Genomic DNA, 22,846 nt, shown 5'->3' on the forward strand with positions numbered 1-22,846 from the left:
TTCACATTTCAATGTACCATCAATAATTTTATACTTTGTCTCGAAAAACCTAGCATTTATTATGAAAATTATTGTTTTACACATTTCTATCGCATGTTTGAAACAATTATTTAAATGTATGACAAAGATTTTACTACAAATACTCTGTTTCATGGAATTTCAACTCTATGTTTGTTTGGTTAGAAATTAAAATTGTTTATTTACATTACAACGAAAAACAAATATAGAAAAACTCTCTATAAGGGATTTTCAACTCTATGTTATTTTAGTTTGAAATGAAAATTTATTGTGTTATACAGGTGGTGTTGTGCCTTCAAATAAAAATGCTACTTTGAAGTAATTTCAGTGTGTTTATGTCATAATTTGAATAATTTATGATTCATTATGTTGATGCTATCTTTTATATGTTTACACTGATTGGAAGGTAATGAGGTACTGATATAACTGCACCAATGTGACATGCAAGTATGCATAATTACGTAGTTTTAATATATTTTATTGCAATGTTTTGTAATGTGTGTGTTTCAACATAATTATATGATTTAGTGTTATTTACTAAATAAAAAATACATTTATTTTAATCCGAGTATCCAATATTGTAAAGCTCTATAGATGATGATTATAGATGGTATAAACCAGTAAACGAACAGATGTAGGTACCCGATGGTAAACACCAGAGGCGTTACAAGTGCGATGCCGGCCTTTTGGGGATTAGGAATTTAAGGGTTATTGAGGAATTGGGGATTGGAAAGATTGGGAAGAGGGGAATTGGGCCTCCGGTAACCTCACTCACACAACGAAACACTACGCAAGCGCTGTTTCACGTCGGTTTTCTGTGAGGCCGTGATATCACTCCGGTCGAGCCAACCCATTCGCCGAAACATGGCTCTATCATACTTAATTGAATTTGAGTTTCTTCTTCATCATCATATCAGCTACAAGATGTCCATTGCTGAATATAAGCCTTCCCCAATGACTTATTGTCAAGTCAACCTAAGGAGGAGACCTATGTTTATTGATTTTCCTGCCAATTATCTTTGGTCGAGACTTAAATCAAATTTACAAATGGTTTAGCTTTATCTAAACTATAGCAAAAATAAAGAATTAGGCAGTATGAAACATAATGGAAAAAGTTAAAAACAGGGTTTCAAGTAAGAAAAATAATTAAAATAACGTCAGTTTCATATATTGGTCACGTTTAATTCAATACTGGGAGTAGTTTTCGCATCTATTTGTCCCTGTCCATCAAATTGAATTAATATTAATTCATAAGTTATTATTGCGCCGGCCATCTGTAAAAAAAAGTAAAGTAATATGTATTATAAGAACTACTTGAACTTAGGCTTCCCTCGATGACATCCAAATCGATTCGTCAATCGACAGAGATGATTTTTATCTTTGAAAAATATATTTTGTAGCTGCGCTAAAACAATGTATTTTATTTACCATATGTATATTATTAGACTCATTGCAATAGAAGGGATTTCAGTTATAAGCACAATTCCAGAAATTGTATTAAATTATATTATCCAGATTTCCAAATTATAATTTGACTATTTTCAGGATTTAATTTGATACCTTGATACGTGTTAGATAGTTTTCCAGAAATAATTTACAACATTAAAATACATCAAATGTGTCACAAATGTTTATACAGGCCAATTTGCAAAAATGAAAAATAAATAAATAAATTAATCTTTATCGCGCCCTGTGACAAAGACCTTATACGTTAATATATTCAAAGCTTAATAGCTAACAGAGCAAGCCACAAATCACCACACACTGTTATTCCAACCGACTACTAATAACGGAACAAACCTATGTCTTAATAAATCAACGAACCGACAAAATTTACACATTTATCTAAACCTAGACTTAGGACCCAAACACTCACTATAATAATAATCACCCCATTAACTGTCAACCTTATCCCAACAAAGCAAAGTCGAAATTGCTTCAACGTCAAAAATAATACTAGCAATTTATTGTCTAGCTACAGAATTTTCAGCTTTAACCTTGATTAAATAGGGTATGATATTGTTTGTTGGTAAATACCTGTAACAAAATAGTTTTGTTTAGATAGAAGAATCCCATTCCGCTGAGGGCGATGTAATCTTTAGTTAGTTGGTCTTGGAGCCTCTCTACCTGGAAACGAACTTCTAATTGTAGTTACGTGAAGTAAATAAATGAAGGTAACGAGCCACAAGTTTTGCTACATTTGCCACTAGTTTGGTTGTTGTGTAGTTTACAGGATGATTGCATTAATGTCTTGTAAGTTTAGTTGTGTACAAATGGAATAAGTTATGATCGTAACAATTTTTTGGAGTCAAATTTGCTTTATTGGGCGAGTGATGGCAAATGCATGTGTTGAGTTTGGTCCCATGTTCTAAACCCGGATCGAGTAAAAGGATAATTCGAATTGTTTTTGATTTCCCAAAAAACAAATATCAAAAGTAGCACGGAGTTTAGATTTTTTATGGAATAGGTGATAAAGAAGCAAACGGGTCACCTGATGATAGAAACCCGCAACACCAGAGGAGTCACAAGTGCGTTGCCGGCCTTTAAAAAGAGTACGTTCTTCCCTATTTTGCGAGGGATTATATGGCAATAGGCTCACTCAATTACATGAGATTTATGACAAATTAGTGAAAAGTGGGTGTCACATTTAATACGTGCACTTTATACTTTTGTCTACTATTCTAGAGATCAAAAGCTGTGACATAATTTTTGTATGAAGTCACTCAAGCAATATGTCAAATCTCACATCAACGTAAAACTAAGACTATCGTGTTAGCAGTACTACTTAAACTTACTTCAACATTATAGCACTGTGTTTCATAAGTATAGAGGTACTTGAGGGCAGTCTTGGAGTGTGTGTTCACGCCGGACGCGGAGAGCACGACACTTATCACTCGTATACACAGCCAGGCCAGTGATACCACGTAGTATATTCCTGTCATTGTATCTGTGGATAGACCTTGGCTGGAACATAAGGATACTATAGATTATATGGTATATGGTACATGTATATTGTAGGTGCATATTTATCTTGGTTTTAAGTTTTTTGGTTATTGTAGTGCCAATACATGTATGATTGCTTGAGCTTAGTCCAGTCAGCGTATTTTTTCAGCCAGTTTTTTATGACTGACCTTATACAAGTTAATTCCTTAAAAAATATCTCACTGGCTTGTACCTTGTAAAAGTTAGTTTCTTACAAAAATATCATGGTTTTATGTTTTTACAAATATGCTACTAAGATTGTCGCAACTTGACATAACACATTTTTTCAGAGGAGAGAATCATAATTATTATGTCTTCTCCCGCCTTGGGTTAGGGGAGGGGGAGTGTGAGACTCTTACTAACTAAAATCCACCCCATTACTAGTTGCCCCGTTGCTTTTCGAACCGGAGCCACGGTAACCCGCTTGGTACTGGTGGTCTGATGGCTCTTTCTCATACCACAATGAATGATTAAAAGTCAAACTAGAAATATTATTACGTTAGTATTGAATGAGTCCAAATTAAATCCTCAAGCCTGTCCCTATAATACCACTCATGACTGGTCTATTTCTTCCTCAAGATTAGGTAACCTGATATTAATAAATTAATAAATAATTATTCTTACGTAATTCCCAAGAACATTTGCAAGCATATGAAGTAGAAGTTGCAAGAGCAGGACAGCATGATGATGCCCCCGAGAGCTTCGTCCATCCGCCGCACTAGCATCGCTTGCTTAACGTACGCCTCGCGGATTTTACGCCACGTGTACACTTTTAGGGCTTCGGATTTCTGGAATGATAAGATGGTTTGTAACAAAGAGTATTAATTTTATTTTTTTTGGTTATATACCTGGTATAGAACCTAGTGTGGTTTGTAAAGTGTGGGAGAGCTTATGATTCAGCACGAATGGTCCAGCTCGACCGAAATGATACCATGGCCTTACAGAAAACCGACGTGAAACAACGCTGTGTTTCCACAACGCAAGCGTTGTTTCACGTCGGTAACCTCACTCACACAACTTTCGTTGTGTGAGTGAGGTTACCGGAGGACCAATTACCCCCCTTTTCCTATTTTTATATTATTTTTTATATTATAATTTGCGTGACTTCTATTCTAGACAAATCTTTTAAATAACTGAGATTTAAATATGACTAAAGAATTTAGAGATTGTGTAAGTCCATTACGTATTGTAGTTGTTTAAGTACAGTACTGCTCTATACTAATCCACTACTCATACAGCGTAGTACAATCTTCATTAAAACAAAAATACTGGATAACAAGACACAAGACGACAAGACAAGCTCATAACTAAATTCATACCAAATGTACCTAAAATAAGGTTACTTTTACCACATCTTAGCTTAAGCCTAGTTAATGAATTATTCCTCTCCTTACCTTATTAAACTCCGTCTGATGTTTTTCTAGCTCACATAATTTAGCAACGTAGCCATTGAGCCTGTAGTACCGAGATGTTAGGCCAATGCTGATGAGGACTATCAGCTGATCTTGGAAGTTCCATAGCAGGCTGGCTAGCGTACTTATTATTATTAATGGCATTGCAAACCATTCGGAGTAGTCCTCTGGAATTTGAGATTATTTTGTATTGAAAATGTGTGTGAAAAAGAGATACAATGAGATGAAGAGAGTGAGAGCGAGAGTGAACGTGAAAGTGAGAGTGAGAGTGAGATTGAGAATGAGAGTGAGAGTGAGAGTGAGAGTGAGAGTGAGAGTGAGAGTGAGAGTGGGAGTGAGAGTGAGAGTGAGGGTGAGAGTGAGAGTGAGAGTGAGAGTGAGAGTGAGAGTGAGAGTGAGAGTGAGAGAGATAGAGATATAGAAGATTTCAAAAGTCTTTAATTGAAGACTCGAGTCATTATTACTTTATTTCATTAGATTGGATTTAGATTAAAACAAGAACCTATACTAATAGTCGTTCTAGAAGTCAGATAGTTTACTACCAAACGATGTTTCCCGAATGTAATGTGTTTATACCAGAATAAATACTTACGTCCCATAAAAATGAATCCATGAGAGACGAGCACATATCGCTTCATTATTAAAGACGGTGGGCAGTCTAGTCCGACTGATGCAACCATACTGACAGCATGTTCAACTGAAAGATTTTAAATAGATAGGGAGTTCTAAATTTTTTTGTAGCTTAGATGTGTGTGGTCGGGGACTAAGTAAGCCTTTTTAGTAGTGAACGCTTACTGGCTTCGACCGGTAGACGATCTACTTAAATTAATCACCATTTAGGGGATACAATATTGTCACTTACTCAAGCATTGCTTTCTAGGGTTGTTATAGCAGTTACTGACATGTTTTAAATAACATACAAACACCAAAATTATCTTATATCCAGCAAAATCAAGCACCATCACTTTATCAAAAACAAACAAACAAGTAATTAAGAAATTTAAACCTAATCAACTCACACATAGAACAGAAAGTCATTAATCCGAAAACTAGATACATTCGTCGTTTCAACGTGTTATCAGTAGGAACCTTCACACCGACTGATCGCTCCACTTTAGCCCACAATACTGATATGCTACTCCTCCAATAGTACCACAGTTTCGATGCAACGAATAGTGACATTATAGATATTGAATAAAATATGGTGCCTGCGAGCCGAGCTGTTATGCTTCCTGAAAGAAAATTGTGCATTACTTTAGGTTTAGACAAAGTTTTGTATTGAATTTGGTGCTGCATTAATAAGGAATTATTATTGGTTAATTTTTAGTAATTAATTCTTTTAGTATAAATAGTCTAGGTATCTTTCAGATAGGCAAACGTGCACACCTGCAATAATATCCTCCATTTTTTACAAATGATGACTCTCATTAGGGGGTTAGCTTAAGATCAATGTCAGACAAATTCCAGCCTTCGTGTTTATAACTGAAATATTTTTGGAAAAGCGAAAAATCCTTAACCCGTTGTGAGCCGAAACGTGGATCTTAGCGAGACACAATGGTTTTTCTGTTGATTCTTATATACCGGCCTCTTATATACAATAGGATAAACACTATTTCCCGACTCGGATATCTAACCCAGTAATGCTTGCATAATAATCTTACTTGCGACAACTTGAGGCAGTCAAAACACCATTATATCTCAAACAACAATATATCATCAATAAATAAAACTCACGGTGTCCACTCGTGTCCCGGGCCACTCCAGTCAGTGCTCGAATGACCTTCCAGATAGCCAAGTACTCGATAACCACCAACGACACCAGGATGAGGGCACTCCACAATATACTGAGATACCTCTTCGAACCAAATATACCGAATATACAGGACCAGTGGAACACCTTTTCCATTGCGTCTAAGAAGTCCTGATGGGAGAAAAGGTTGTAATCAATCTTTTAACTTGATGTAATCATAACAATAATACTTATGTTACAGAAAAAAATTGATACTGAATTAGGCACTGGTACGCAATAATATTTAAAAATTGTTAGCTGAAAGAATTTTTGATCAATCATTCACGAGCCTTTTAGCACATAATTGTTATATGAGCACTATAACAGATCTCAGAATCACTTATTTACAAGAAATACGTAATATTACCAATTCAAAATATACCGTTACCTATAATTCGAATGATAGTATGGATTGGATATCTGCCGTACCCAGAGACGGCAATGATAATGATTACTTAAAATATTCCTTAGTAACGATTTTGTTCCCAAAATAATTGCTAAGGACCGAGTTAAGTAATAATTAAATGACTCTGATTATGGTGATAAGTTCATTACAATTCGTCCACCCAAAGGTGTACAGGTAGATGTGCCAACAGCAATAAGTCTACTAAGTTTTAAATATTAAAAAAAACTTACATCATGCACAGGTTGTTCCGGTAGAAGCAGCTTGCTATTGCCCAAAAACTGTTTATAATCTTGTCCAGACATATTTTAAAGGATACTGTTCAATAATTTTAACAAAATCGATTACTTTGTTTCTTGTTAAATCAACAGTTGCCATTTTTAATTTTAATGGCGTTCTAGTATGTTGTTAGATAGAGAATCATAATTGATTTCCTATTTAGCTTTCGTTGGAAACCTACCAAAATGTTTGTATAGCGACCAGTTTAAGTTGAGCTTTAGAAATATCTTTATGTTGAAAAGTTGATTCCGTAATATATATTTTGTTGAGTTTATAATTTGAAAAAATCGTTGTATAAAACCGATCGGTCATTTTGTACAGACTTTACGAAACGTTTAATGGTTACTTAACCCAGTCGTTAGCAATTGTTTTTTAAAATAACATTCATAAAAATTAATAAATTGCATTAACACAATATTACGTGTAACACTTTCATTTATAAGCCTTTTATTCCACAAATATGAGGAATGTCGTGTTATGAACTAGTTATTAAATAAATATTATGTATACAAGCTATTTCACAATTTTCCTACAGGTCAATTGAAACTGGTCAATGATTATTTGCTAAACAAAACACGCGAACCAGTCATTTTTATCAATAACATGAAATCATACAGGCTAGTGTTGTTTGATGACATTATGCATAATTTAAAATGGAAATGTTATCAACTTTAATTTGAAGACTAGTGTCATAGGTCATGAAATGTTATGTTATAACATTATTAAATATTAATAGGTTTACAAAACATCTATAATTGTATGTTTGTTACTCAATCACGCCAAAACGGCTGAAGGGATCGGGATGAATTTTAGACCAGAGGTACATAACGGTCTGGAATAGCACATAGACCACTTTTTATCCTACGGAAATGCGGATGAAACTGCGGGCAGAAGCTAAACTTTGATAATATAGTCTAAGAATGTCACCAGAAACAAGTACTTCTTTGTGTCGTGGCAGAAAAATAGACAATAGGCCCTTTCCGAATTAAATTAGTACTAATTAATACTAGTTACATATCGGTAAACATAACTCACATGGGATGCTTCGGTACGAATTGATCGGGTCGATCGAAGTGATACCATGAGCTAACAGAAAACCGACGTGCTATGTCTTTTGCCATGTGGTCATGGTTATCAGAAGTCTAATCTTTCCTCTCCTCCCAATCCTTAATTAAACCTACTTGTATCTCTTCTGTTGTTGAGGGTATCCAGGATTGTGCTGATTGCTTACCATCACTTATTACGAGTTTACTTTACGTCGAACGAAAACGAAACGAGAGCACGTTGGATTGGTTGGTTCATTTAAGTTGGCCAATCAAAGCGCTGAACACGCTTTCGTTTCAATACGGGTGTTTCGTCTCCTGGTTTACCTTACACTATAAAAATATAAAAGAAATAAAAGACATGATGTAATAATTAAGATTAAAATTTATTAATAATGAATTGAGGAGAAATAAAACAACATAGCCTTCAAATCTGCATAGTCATTGATGCCATTAATCTACTCCGATACCATTTTTAGTCAAGTTTAGTTGAACATCATCCGTTCCTTTGTCGTCAAACTGTATCAGGACCAGTTCATACGTTATTATTGCACCAGCCATCTGCAAACATACATGAGGTACTAATTACTATCATGAGGTACGAACTACTATTTACTTGAGGTATTAAGAACTGATTACCAAAAAGTCCTATTATTGAGCTTTGGGGTTTTCAAAAATTCACATTACAACAATACACATATGACTAATTTTTATTTTAATGTCCGTCTTGTAGATTATTTTAAAACATTAGACACGTATTTTCAATTTTTTGGGTAAATAAATACTTTTGTAGATAAATTGAATTGAAATATTGCGTGACGTCACTTTTAGGTACGGTTTATACATAGAAAAGACGTATTTACTCCTCCTCCTAAACTTTGATCCGTTTTATATAACTATTGTTATCTTATATGACAAAATAAAAAAATACGTGTCTAATATTTATTCATTACCTAACTGACGGTCTGAATAGATTTTTAATTTTTATACCCCGTGATCATCCCTATCGTACACTCGAGTACCAAGTTTGAATTGATTCCAAATGTATCATGGCATAAAGGTCTACCTAAAACAACTTTGTATTAAGTGGATATCACATTGAAATATAATGTGCACACTAACAAAAAAATTGATTTTGTTTTGTGGAAGTAGTTAATTGCTTCTAAAAAATTCGTTTAGACGAAGAATTCTAGAAATGGGTTCTTAATGACTATGAATGCTTTAATGTTATTTGGCGTGGGTTTATGAGGCCGAAGGCTCATGTTTTCAAATCCTTTTCAGTAATTAAGCGTTTTTTTCCATGATGAACTATAAATAGTAACTGAAGAAAAAAAAATATTATGGCAAAATAGTAGTGAATGACTTTAAAGTAAATTTTTGATCTTAAACATTTCGGTTTTTAATATCCATCTTCGAATTCATTGGCCTTTATCATAAAATAATTTGATTCACATCTTTTTTTAGAAGCGGAAAGAAGTATCTTCAAGCCTTTTATCCCTGAAAGGAGGGCTGGAACATAACGATATGTAATGCACCCATTTTTGACTATTTATATTATAAGTCCAATGTAATATGTTGTTACAATTCTATACTCCGTGCTACCCCTGAGAAATTTTCGAAACACTGAAAAAATCCCTGTCTGACTTGGGAATTGAACCAACCCAAGACCCCTTGCCCTATAGCCGCACATGCAACCACTCAACCAACTACTTTTTAACAAGCACTTCTCTTTAAACCACCAAGAGACATCAAACCAACCCTTACTTTAAAAGTTCCTTCGTAAATAATAAAATGATACTTGACCTGTAACAAAATACTTTTGCTCAAGTAGAAGAAGCCTTTGCCGCTTAAAGCAACGTAATCCTTGGAGAGTTGATCTTGAAGCCGTCCCATCTGCAAGATGAATCGTGGCTTCGTAAGTGGTCGTGAGCAGGACTACTCAGTAGTGTTATTGGATTTTTCTACTGGGAAATGTCTTTTAGTATTGTATTGTTTGAATTTGAGCCTGATTTGTGTGGCGGCGTTGGTAAAGGTGACATTTTAAAATTGGCTTAGGAACGTAAATGAGGAACTATGTTGTATTTGTTGTGCGATTCCTCGATAATTTGCGACTGCTGAAAGTCCAGTTTATAATACACTAGAGACAAAAGCATTGTTATTATAATTTTTTTGTCATAAGTTTATAGTCAGAGGGCTTAGTACGAGTTTGGTTTACGTTTAACGAGATCGGTTGGCTCCAATAACCAACCAATCTCGAATAAATTAAACGTAAAGCAAATTCGTAGTAAGGGTACATAATGCCGAACGGGCTGTCATTTCGATCTCGTGAAACTTAAACTAAACTTGTACCAAGACCCCAGATGTAACAGGTATCTAAAAATAAGCATTCTCTCTATCATCATCATTATCATCATCAGTCAAAAGACGTCCACAGCTGAACAAATGTATTTCTATAACAACACTGGCGAAAAACGGAGTATACCGACTATTCGAACATCACTTATGTGAAACAACAGACAAGAAAAAATATTTTACCAACTTTCAAGTTCTTACTTCAACGTTATAATAAAGAGTGTCGTGAGTGTAGATGTGGTTGAGGGCTATCTGAGAGTGCACGTTAATATTGGAGGCTGCGAGGACGACGATGATCACTCTGAAGCATAACCAGCCTAAAGAAGTAAAGTAGTACACTGTCCTGAGAGGCTCACTTGATTTGCTTTGGCTGTGAACAAGATATTGATTGATTAGTTACATAGATCATGAACTAAGTGATGGTGATATGAAACCATGGATGTGATGGTCATAAAAATCTGTTATAGTCATTTTTTTAAACGTTGCCCTACACGGGTTTTCAACCTGTATCGTGGGGGCGTTTACAAATATACAAGTTCACATACACATGACATCCAGACCCGAAATAACGATTTGTAGATTACACGATGCTCCGTTCGAAAATCAAACCTACTACACGTTGCACGGCGCCAAATTTTGAGTTATTGTGTCATTATTATTGTTTTAGTCCTCAGTTCCCTCGAAAAACGAATGTATTGATTACGAATATGGGATCATCCCTAACTTATGAAAGACAAATTACAGTCGGTCTATGTAAATAGTGGATTTTTTTAAGGGGGGAAAATCATCTAATTACTTCTCTCACCAGGGCGAGGCAAATGGGAGTGTCAGACTCTTACTGACTAAAAACCACCTCATGGAATTGCTTGAACATCGAATCGGGTCAAGACTCTATATCACCTCCAAGTAAGTAAATAACCCGGAAAAAAGGACATAAAAGAACTTTGGTGGTGATTAATTATTTGTGAAAACAAAACCGAATACGAAAGCAAGTTTAGCCAGTGTCTACACCAGAGAATCGTAGGCCAGTATTTCATTGAACTTGGTACTTAGACTTAGTGGAACTTGTTCGTGAATTACTTACGTTCACACCGTAAATCAGAGGTGATTAATGTCAGCACCTACATGTGTTCTAAGCCTTACGCTTTTTACTACAACTGTGTGAACACTTTCGATGTTTTTCTTGTACTCCTCGGGTCTAATGATAGATTAAGTACCGTAGAAAATGTTTGTTATACGTATTGGAAATAGGCTTTATGTATTGGTGTATAGGTTTGGTATTCGTTTGGCATGGAGGTTATAATAATGGGCCCCAATTTTGAAGAATATTGACAGATATTATCACTTGTATTGCGATTTGAATTCAGTTTTGTATTGGTTTTTCAATAAAAAGCGCCCTGTTTGTCTTAAAGGAGACTTGAATTCGATCCTCAGCTAAGTAATGTTAAATTTTCGGTTATTTGATTTCAGTAATATTGCCTTATATTAAAACTGTGATAAGTTTTTCTTGATTCATGTACTAAAAAAGTAAGATTTGAAGTTCAATATTCAGATACTTACGTGATCCCCAGAAACAACTGGAGACATATAAAATAAAAATTGCAGAAGCACGATAGTATGATGATGCCACCAATAGCATCGTCCACCTTGCGTACTAACATAGCTTGCTTCACATACGCTTCTCTCAGTTTCCGCCAAGTGTACACTTTTGTTGCTTCGGTTTTCTGTAATCGAGTAAAATATTTACCTTAACGTATACAGTACATAAATACATGTCTCCCATAGGGGTAGGCAGAGATATGGATAGCCAATTGCTACTAATGTTACGTTCTTCTTTCACTTCATCAGTCTTAATCTGGATAAAGACTGTTGCACTGAACACCAGAAATCTACACTCCTTATTATTAAGAAAACTGTGAAAAAATAACGCTTTGTCTGACCTGGGTATCGTAACCGAGATCCCTTTTTATATAAGACATTTTACCTCTAAACTCATATCATCAGTACGTAAACTATAAAGCAAGACAGTATAAAGGGTTAATTTTGACACGCATTTTTGTGTAATTATAATCAGCCAACTTATAATTACCACGGAAAGATATTATGAATGTCAAAATGATTATAATTCTATAGAGCCCATTTCAGTCTTTGTGCCAATAATGCTATTAGTCCAATTGGAGAGAGCTTAATGGCGTACACCGAGCATTAATATGGATTACGGAATTCAGATTTATCTTCTATTCGGATTTTGGAAATCAATCAGGCAAATTATATTTTATCTAGGTACTGCCACGTACAGGTTTCCAATTTATGTGCCTAAATTCATACAGTTTTCTACCAAACCAGAATCCCAAAACGATTTAAAAAGCCGTAATTATTGAAAACAGTTTTCTATTTTGAGTCGCAACGTACTGGTTTTAGTTGCAACAAAGCTTAGAAACCGTCACCATAACCTACATCCACAATTTTCAATACCAAAATATACCTTTTTTTATCGTGATGGAAATCCTCAAAGACCTCAAAGACTTTCGTTGTGGGGACGACGGGGGAGCGTAAGGGCCTCTTACCGGCTAAAACCACCGCGGTGTTCCTCCACTGCCTGTGACCGGAACACTAGTTGCCCTTATGAAATCACCACACTCGGCAGGCTTCGACACGCATATAAAATAAATAAAATAAAATAAAAATAAAAAAGCCTTTTATTTCTTGCTTTACAATTTAAAATTAAAGAAGACAACATAAAAATGAAAAATAAACGTTGAAAACATTATGCATGCATTAATTATTTATTTAGATACTTTATTTTATTGTGTTTTGTATTTATGGGGATATGAACCCCTCTCCTCCAAAGTTGACAATTTTTCTCTATCTTCGGCTACTTGCATCCAGTGTGTGCCTGCTTGTTTTATAACCTCGTATACCCAGCGCGCATTTGGCCTGCTTCTTTTTCTCGATACGCATATAACACTACACTAATGCTACTCTCAGCTATTACGTCAGACATCTGACCCCCTCAGGCAGCCATCTAAAATACCAAAATCATCTCACTTAGGCCTTTAGGCCTTAGTCCCCAAGGTGGTTTTGTTGCTGCTAACAGTCGTATAAATTGCCCAAATAAGTCCTTATATTTTTTTATTGTCTCTCAAGAACTCAAGCAATAGGTTCACGTTCGAAAGCTAGAACTCGTTCAATCTAGACCCGGTTGCTTTAATTTCCCAGGAGCCCTATAAGTTTCGATTATGATATTGTTCATGTGTAACTTGAGGCAGATTTCACTGTATATGTAGAATTATTGATTAAAGTTATGTATTTGGAGGTAATAATATATCAAAATTACATGCGTGCCTATTGTAAACCCCGCCACAACTGTTTTTTATCATTTACAAGCACTTTAATAATGCTAAAGAAAATAAATAAGTATTTTTGCTTTTATTTTTCTTTTCATGTTATTTTAAATTTTATGCTATGAAGTACCAACCCAAGAAAAGTTCAGTTGAATAAATTACGAATTATTGAGCAGGTAATAAACATAAGTTTTTTTAAGGGGGGAAAATCATCCAATGACTTCTCTCGCCTTAGGCGAGACAAGAGGAAGTCAGACTCTGACTACCTACTACTACTACTACTACTCTCTCTCTCTTACTGAAACCACCCTGTTCTTACTTCTGATTTTCGAGCCGGAGCCACGGTAAACCCACTAAGTAGTCCGCAGCTCCAAATATCTCTACTGTTTATATCTGAACTTTGATAAAAACACCAAAACCGAATAGTATTTCACCAAATTACACCATTACAACACCTAAAACACTTCTCAAATACTTCAGGTATCCCTAATTCACCCAGATTACCTAACATTCTACCTAAACGTTGAACCAACTACGTCTTAGTTTGCAAAATGCAGCTGGTGAGCTCAGAGAAAGTATTTGTCACGGAACGCCCCATTAAGGGCGTCGGGTGATAAGTAGCAGCATTTATTACCTAAATCCACGATATTCATCCGAACCGCTTAATTTAGTCTAATAGATCGATTTAGTACTAAATACTTTTTGGCACGTCTAATAGAGAGTTCTTAATGTTACTTCATTTTCCAATTTGTTCGTTTTGTTGTTAATGCTTTGCTCGCTGCGTGCAAATTGCATTATGCTTTTAATGTCTGCAATTTGCAGTGCCCAGGTGGCGCTCCTGTCGTTTAAAGTCTTGTGACTATTATAATAGTGGAAAACAAAAATGAAATATCAGTTTTGATTGTACGTGCCTTCAGTATTCTTACATTAAGTAATTGTATGTCATGGAATATTATGTTCAACCGAGGAACTATGTAACCGCTTAATTTAGTCTAATAGATCGATTTAGTACTAAATACCTTTTGGCACGTCTAATAGAGAGTTCTTAATGCTACTTCATTTTCCAATTTATTCGTTTTGTTGTTAATGCTTTGCTCGCTGCGTGCAAATTGCATTATGCTTTTAATGTCTGCAATTTGCAGTGCCCAGGTGGCGCCCCTGTCGTTTAAAGTCTTGTGACTATTATAATAGTTGGAAATAAAAATGAAATATCAGTTTTGATTGTACGTGCCTTCAGAATTCTTACATTAGTACTCGTATATCATGTAAAGTATGTTCAATACAAGAACTAACTATGGATAAGTACAAAAGTAGCTATAGGTGATGAGCAGTCCTCACAATAGGGATGATGACAGGGTATGAAAATTAAAAATCTATTCAGTCCGTCAGTTAGGTAATGGAAAAATATTAGACTCGTATTTTTGTATTTTATCATAATAAGAAAACAATACTTACTAAAGAAACAAAGTTTAGGAGTGGGAGCAAATACGTCATTTATACGTATAAAACGTACCTAGAAGTGACGTCACGCGCTATTTCAAATCAACCTAATAAACCTTCATTTACCTAATAAAATAAAATACGTGTCAAATATTTTAAAATAATCTACAAGGCGGACATTCAAATAAAAATTAGTCATATACCATATTTTACCTAAATGTAATAGAGAAATGCTATAAGGTCAGTTTATTAACTAGTACTAAAATAACAAATACGTTCAAAATATATTGATATTACAAAACAATTCTCTCAAGGGACAAAGGTCCTGATCCAAAGTAACATCTTTAAAGAGCTACCAAAATTAATTTTAGCATTGCAAACCATCATACGAAAGGGTCCCTTGACATCGTTTGATTTTAATTAACAATAGTTGATTATATCTGAATCAGTAATGGGAACATCGGTAACGTGGCTTTGGGTACACTTATAATGGTCATAGGACAAGATGACTAAATTAGGTGGAAGCGTGGGCGGGTTCTTTGTCTCAGGTCGAAGGTACGATTTTAATGGGACGTCTTACATAATTGTCTGTGCCTAATTGGCTCGGATTACTATCTTGATCCGAGAGATTATTTATAGATATGTTTTTTTTTTATTCAGAGCTCTGTTACTTTCTGTACTGTAAATAAACACAATAAAACAATGTAAATACATAGTATGACAATCCTGGTATACATTTGGTGGAATCTCTCTGCCAATTTTTTTATTTAATATCCATATTACTTTTAGTTCCTTATTACGTTTAGCCACCATCTCGCTAGGTGGTAGTTGATGATGCGGCCTACGATGCCGTACGTCTGCCCATAAGCAACCTATTCACTTAACCTTAAAGACACATAGGTTATATACATAAGGTAACACAAACTCAGGCAAAGAATTCCACTCCCTAGCAGTTTACACAAGGAAACTTGAAACGAAGCGCTTCGTGTGTAATGTACCTATAGTTGGAGGGATATCCACCATGAAACCGTGGTGCTTTACCGACTTACTTGATCAGAATCCATCTGCTTCTTTTCCAGCGCACATATTTTGGCTAGACACTGGTTTAGTCTGCTATATCTTGAAGTCAATCCCATACTGATGAGAACAATCAGCTGGTCTTGGAAATTCCACAGCATCGTAGCTATTGTACTCATAAAAGCTAGAGGTATAGGGAACCAATCTGAGTATTCATCTGAAAGAAAAATGATCTGCTACTGTATTACAAATTGACCAGCAGGACAAACTGCTCCTTGCTGCCAAATCGTTGTATTAGATTTTAAACTTTATACTTTTTTATATAAAACCCAAATTACAACGAAAATAAAATGATTGGAGTTGGTTGACTTGGAGCTGGCCACTGTATAAAAACGCTGACAAATTCGTTTAGCTATGGATATGTTAGTAGTTTTCTAAGTCAATTTTCAACGACTGTTAGTTAAGGCGTTAAGTCAGTAGAACATAAGAAAAGAGTTATGCTTGAGTAGGAACCGTAATAACATAATTTTGTAAAATGGTTACTTACGTCTCAGTATCATAAAGCCATGCGATATCAGAATATATCTTTTCATAATCAAATTCGGTGGACAATCCAGTCCAATGGCTGAGACGATGCTTAGTAAATGTTCCACTGTAATCAGAACAAAAAATTATAATAGATTAATTAAAAATCACGGTTTACTCACGTACATTAATGGAAAAAAGCTCAGTCTACTGTCGGCGCGTTTGCGCACGCTGCTCATGATGAAGAGTCTCTCTGTGACTCGAAACTAGTTGAGCTTTTCTCCATTCCTGTACGTGAGTAAACCATGGTTTTTAATTAATTTAAAACCTATGTCTTACTATAGTTGTAATAAAAGTAACAATTATTGATACAATTTTTACTTGTTTATACAAGTAAACATATTATGCGTATGCATAATTTGTAGGATAGACAGGAGTTATTCAAGACGCTTTCTGTACAAGAGTTTATTAATATATATCGAATATTAATAGATATTATATTATGCACAAAATCGTTCCTAAAAACAAAAATCGATCGAAGCTTAAAGCCTTTTCAATCGTGTTTCTATCAATGTTTATTATAAAACGCTTACATAACGCACAAACTGTCATAAATCCAATAGTTAAATACATTCTCCTCTTCAAAGTTCCATCGCTTGGGACCTTCACTGCCATGACCCGTTCTACTCTGACCCACACTGCTGACAGTTGCCCCCAAGACCTGAAGAGTTTTGAGGCTAGGATCAAGGATATAATGGCTATAGTGTAGAAGATGGTTCCAGCTAGCCGTGCTGTTACGCTTCCTGGAATAAACAAGTGAGTAAATTTAAAAAAAAAACATGAAACATGTTGATACCACGGTTTCATAGTAAACCGACGTGCTACCGCTTGCGATGTGTTTCGTTGTGTTCGCCCTCCCAATCTTTCCAATCTACTTTTCCCCAACATCTCTTAAATTCCTAACCCCCAAAAGCCAGCAACGCACTTGTAACACCTCGGTGTTTCGTCACGCAGCCTACTCCTACTCCTAGTATGTACATATACTGCGCGACATCACCGTCGCCGCGTCTGCGCACGCTGCTCATGATGAAGAGTCCCTCTGTGACTCGAAACTAGTAGAGCTTTTCTCCATTAATGTATGTGTGTAAACCGTGATTTTTAGTTAATTTTGTATGTCTCACGATAATTATTATAAAAATACTAGCGGACCCGACAGACGTTGTCCTGTCTATACGTCTTTAATTTGAAAATTTGTCGGACCCTATGTAAAACATTCCAAAATCAACAACTACTAATAAATTAAAAATTAATTAAAAAAAACATTGTCCAGCGGACAAAATTGTGAATCTAAACCATTCTCAGATCCCCTTGAATACACACAAAAAAATTCATCAATATCGGTCCAGTCGTTTAAGAGAAGTTCAGTGACATACACACTTACAGAAGAATTATATATACAATGTGATAGGCGTGGGACTTCTAACCCGTTAAGGCTGAGTACTACATCTAATTTTAATGACAAAAATAATAATATGGGGGGTTGAACCCCTAATTAAAAATATTGAAAAATAGTGATTTTTTCGGTAAAAATAATTCACAAATGATTTTTTTTCTCACCAAAACATTATCAAACATATGAAAAAAGTAATGAATTAGTTAGCCAAGGTTATTAGGTACCGATAGTCGTTTTTTTTTTGTTTCTACGACGCATACAACCTTTGATATTAAAAAAAGTAAAAAGAACATTAAAATAGCCATAACTTTTAGGGGGAGGGGATTCGACCACTTCGACCCCCGACTTTTGTCGATAAAATTAGGTGTAGAACTCAGCCTTAACGGGTTAGAAGTCTCGCCCCTATCACATTGTATAAAGAAGATAGTTTCACATCATCATCCATTTCTATCAGAATAATAATAAACAACTTACTCTGTCCGGCAGTATCGATAGCCCACCCACCAAGTGCTTTGATGACCTTCCAGATGGCTTGGCTTTCCATCACCAGTAAAACAATCAATATGAAGGCACTCCAAACATAGCAGATCCATTTCTTTGCCCCAAGCACGCCGATCAGACAAGACCATCGGAAAACATTCTCCATTGCTATTAAGAACTCCTGTATGAAAATTAAACGTGTGACTAAGGATGCCTCTCCACCAGAGTGTAGTATACTACGTTGCTGTGAATGCGTTTGGCTTCCACCAATCATATTCATTGGTACCTACATATAGCTGAGTACTGGTGGAAACAGACTCAGGTAAGCTATTTTTTTATACGGAAAGATGCGTGGTATGTATGCGGGCTATGAATATGTGCTATGGATTGCTTTCCCTCGATAGCAGGGAAGCGATCAGGGGAAGCATTGAGCATCTTCCTCGCGTAGCTACTTAGCTTAGTATCAGTGGAAACGGTCACATAGTTTTACAGCTTAGCTATTACATCTTAGTAACATGGTACATGGAACAAAATGGCATGGCAAAATTATAATCTAGTTTTTCTACTTTTTTTTTTTAATACATGGCCTATGCCTTCGCCAGCAGTATCACCGTCACAGGCTGATGATATTAACCTATTTGAAGTTCAAAATAAAAAATAAATATAATTATAAAGGCACTTACATCATGATTCGGTTGCTTCGGCAAAATTAAATTGGTATTTCGTAAAAACTGTCCGTAATTCGCCTTTGACATTTTAAGAGTATAAATTACAAATCAGTTAACGTACTCATATTCAATAAGTACTATTTCAATAGCTAAGTAAAGCTATCGTGTAAAAAAATATTATTTGATCGTCGATATTGTAGTTTTTCTATTCTATTTGCCAAGAGATTATTAGTTGTAGTGACCAGTTTTAGTTGAGCTCTCGCAGGGTATGAGTAATTTTTTGAAACGATATACATATATATTTTATATACGAAAGTAGTTGGAATTTTATTCAATTTTTGCAGCGGTGAAAATACTTTTAACGTTATCAAAATATTTAAATTTTATACCATATTTGTAGGATTATCTTACTAGTATTACAAATGTGAATGTTTGTTTGTATTTTTGTTACATAATCACGTCAAAATGTCTGTAACATATTAGGTTAAAACTGTTACTATAGAAAAAAAATATAATTGTGCAATATTAATTATTTAGTGGTAGGGAACCAAGGAGCTGAGAAAATATTTATTTCCCTTAAAATAAAATTTAAGTCATGCTTGAAATGTTAATTATTTTAGTTTGTCCAATAACTTTGAAACGACCAGTTTATTTCAATACAATTAAATGAAATGTCCATAGTCATCTATTTCTTAAATATTTGCAGTTCTTTTATCAACAAGATAATGGCGATGCAATCAGTTTCATATTATTAACTTTGATTACATAAAGAAGACAGTCAAAAAACCAACTTTTCGTGCAATATTAGGGTGTGAAATAAAGCAGGGATCAAGTTAAGCTGGTTCTGAATTATTTGCAAAACAACAACACGCGATCCGATCGTCCAATTCATTGTTATCAATCATGAGAGATCGAACCAATAATAACGGCTTAATGACTCACTGAGTACACATACTAAATAGAAAATAAAAATAGTGAGTCAATTGACTGCACAATATTTTTTACAAGACAACACCCTTTAGGCTGCTTTTCCACCAGAGATTTGCTATTCAATCATATTCATTGGTACACAGAGCATAGCACTGGTAGAAACGGACTCAGCTAAGCTATATATTTTATAAGGAAAGATGCATGTTACGGATGGCTTTCCCATTATCGATACATTGTATACTCGAGTCTTCGTCATCTTCCTGGCATAGCTACATCTGCTACATAGTACATCTCTGCTAAAAAACACCCTAAGGCCCCGGCCCCACTAATTTGTTGCGTTCGTTGTTTTAGTAAGTTAAACCTATAATACAAAAAAAAGTTTCGTTCAAGCATTTTAACAAGCAATTAATATTTCCGCAGTGACGTAAACATTTATTATAGTTTGGAACTTTCCTTCCCAAGTCTAAATAGATGAATTCGTGGGTAAAAACCTAAAGCACTAAATCTTAAGCCCGCACAGGTATTTTACCGTATAATTTAGAACCGCCTTCGTAATAAAACCTAAGTAGCGTATATTTTTGACTGTAGTTTTAATTTTCAAAGGCCATAAATTCATATAACGAGCCAACTTGTTTCCAAACCTTGCTGAGTTAAAATGACTCTTATTGTTAACATTACTTTTCCTTGTTAACCGTCAGAGTTTTCTAGAATAAATATAGAAGTCATATATTTAAAGAATGATCTCATTTTCTTAAGGAATGGTATGGTATATGTATTTTGTTTTTTCTGGCTTTAGATTTAATGCTGTGGAAAGATTAGTGTAAATTATATCAGGTATTATGTATTTACTTTTTAGGGTTATTTAGGTTAACCGTGTAGGTTACAAAGGCATTGTGACAAAAAATATGTATTTATTTATTAGGATATACATAGGTTTATTTCATTTAGGTATATTTTGGGCAATAATCCTAATAATTAGGTATATTTCCTGAACAGTTACTTCTATTATATATTCGTAAACAAAAAATATCATTAAAAGCTACATATTATTTCAAAATTGATTAAGCCACTACGAAACTATACACAATTATATTAACCTCTAACCAAAAAATGCAATTAATTTCCACTCTTCACAAAATTCTTCCTTAAAATAAAGACTCGAGTAATTCCACTCATTAATCATCTTTCTCTCGAAATAAATGCATTAGTTCCCATCATTTGCAAGACTCCTAATTACATGCAATCTGTTGTCGTGTGCCTGGCACAATCCATTGCCATACGCCTGGCAGACTCTATTGCCATGCCAGGCACTATTAACCTAATTTTCTGATTCTCTGGACACTTAATATGGCCGACATTTCACCCAGCTGGACGTTTACGAATTAATTGGAATCAGTTTAAAAGCTTTCCAATGCGATTTTCCGAGGCGATGATTTTAATGTTTTTGGATTGTATGTAGTATGATTTTCCTTTTTAATGTTTATAGGGACTGTGTTAAAGATATTGACTGAATATGATATTTTCTCCAATGTATGTGTGAAAGGTTGACCATTTAAGTTAATCTTTTTACTATTTTTCATGAGATGAACTAGAAATCTCGATTAAGCTTTCATTATTGTGGATATCTTATTATAGTTTTTGTTTATACTCAATACTAAATTAATTATTAAGTATATTTTCGACGTCGCGTCGTTGGTCGCTTGGCTTGAAACTAGTCGAATCGTTCCTCGTCAAATAACTACGCGAGTAAGCCGAAAAACATAATAATTCATATAGTTTTTGTTCACAACGGCAGAGAACACTTATAAATAAATCTTTTTTTTTTTAATCAACATCTATAATAGTGTGTAAACCACTTCCCACCATTGTAAAACAAATAACAAAACAAAACACGAAATAACACAACAACTTGTATCCAAAACATAGCAGACAACACAAGAATCACAACAGTAACAGTTAGAAGTGGCAATTTATATTTATGCCCCAGTAAACACGTATGGTTTATCCGTCATTAGACTCCCCTCGAATCAGGGCCCAGAAGGAAAATTGTGGGTTCCCCTGGACCCTATATATTGAGTGTGAAATTGGCCCCTTTGTCACCCATAAACTGACCCACAGAATTTATATTGCAACTTAACACAGTTTTAACCAAGTTTCAAATGACATTTTACCTGTAAAATATTTTGTGACTGCTTCGTTAGTCGAGTGGTCGCAAGTGCGACTGCCGGGGTCTCGGGTTCGATTCACAGGTCAGGTAAAGTAATAACTGGGCTTTTTTCGGATTTTCAAAAATTTCTCAATGGTAGCACGGAGTCTGGAATTGTACCCACGGCAGTACAAGGCAATAGACTCACCCCCTATTACATGGGACTTATAACACAAATAGTGATAAGTGGGTGTACATTGCCGCAATGTGCACAGCAAAGCAAGAGGGAGTGTCAGACTCTTACTGACTAAAAACAAACCCGTACCTTCTCCTGCTCTTTGAGCCTTGGTAAACCTTCAGGTCTACCGCAGCTCCAAAGGCACCTTAAATTGAATTTAGGTATTTATTTTCCTCAGTCTCAACCCCAACTCAGCCAACATGTCCAGAATAACATCCTGACTGAATACATTGAGTTACAGCCAAACAATTTGCAACCGAAACATTGTTTCATTTAAACCCTTCAAAAAGTTAAGGGCTACTATGTTACAAACAGTTGTGGAGCCCT

The 22,846-nt window shown here is 35.0% G+C and overlaps 2 protein-coding genes across 2 annotated transcripts; both read right to left on the minus strand.

The window, feature by feature from the left end:
- Positions 1 to 1,181: 1,181 nt before the first annotated feature.
- On the minus strand, positions 1,182 to 6,909 carry LOC118262210 (gustatory receptor for sugar taste 64a-like). Its single transcript, XM_035573392.2, has 9 exons — positions 6,838 to 6,909; positions 6,147 to 6,333; positions 5,432 to 5,644; positions 5,005 to 5,109; positions 4,395 to 4,579; positions 3,625 to 3,788; positions 2,814 to 2,982; positions 2,056 to 2,145; positions 1,182 to 1,292 (listed from the first exon to the last, which is right to left on the minus strand). Exons 1-9 carry the CDS (start codon positions 6,907 to 6,909, stop codon positions 1,182 to 1,184), a joined length of 1,296 nt encoding a protein of 431 aa, XP_035429285.2.
- Positions 6,910 to 8,353: 1,444 nt separating this feature from the next.
- On the minus strand, positions 8,354 to 18,703 carry LOC118262209 (gustatory receptor for sugar taste 64a-like). Its single transcript, XM_035573391.2, has 8 exons — positions 18,532 to 18,703; positions 17,198 to 17,407; positions 16,627 to 16,731; positions 16,112 to 16,296; positions 11,839 to 12,002; positions 10,480 to 10,648; positions 9,730 to 9,819; positions 8,354 to 8,487 (listed from the first exon to the last, which is right to left on the minus strand). Exons 1-8 carry the CDS (start codon positions 18,701 to 18,703, stop codon positions 8,380 to 8,382), a joined length of 1,203 nt encoding a protein of 400 aa, XP_035429284.2. The 3' UTR covers positions 8,354 to 8,379.
- Positions 18,704 to 22,846: the final 4,143 nt, after the last annotated feature.

Source organism: Spodoptera frugiperda, chromosome 12 (assembly GCF_023101765.2).
Source record: "Spodoptera frugiperda isolate SF20-4 chromosome 12, AGI-APGP_CSIRO_Sfru_2.0, whole genome shotgun sequence".
NCBI classification, from domain to species: domain Eukaryota; kingdom Metazoa; phylum Arthropoda; class Insecta; order Lepidoptera; family Noctuidae; genus Spodoptera; species Spodoptera frugiperda.

Coding starts and splice junctions, on each gene's coding strand:
- LOC118262210 (XM_035573392.2), bottom strand. CDS start 6,909: ATGTCTGGACAAGATTATAAACAGTTTTTGGGCAATAGCAAGCTGCTT. Junction 6,334..6,837: donor CGGAACAACCTGTGCATGAT/GTAAGTTTTTTT, acceptor TTCTCCCATCAG/GACTTCTTAGACGCAATGGA. Junction 1,293..2,055: donor ACAAAACTATTTTGTTACAG/GTATTTACCAAC, acceptor TTTTTTTTACAG/ATGGCCGGCGCAATAATAAC.
- LOC118262209 (XM_035573391.2), bottom strand. CDS start 18,703: ATGGAGAATGTTTTCCGATGGTCTTGTCTGATCGGCGTGCTTGGGGCA. Junction 10,649..11,838: donor CAGTTGTTTCTGGGGATCAC/GTAAGTATCTGA, acceptor TCTTGTTCACAG/CCAAAGCAAATCAAGTGAGC. Junction 8,488..9,729: donor GCAAAAGTATTTTGTTACAG/GTCAAGTATCAT, acceptor GTATGTTTGCAG/ATGGCTGGTGCAATAATAAC.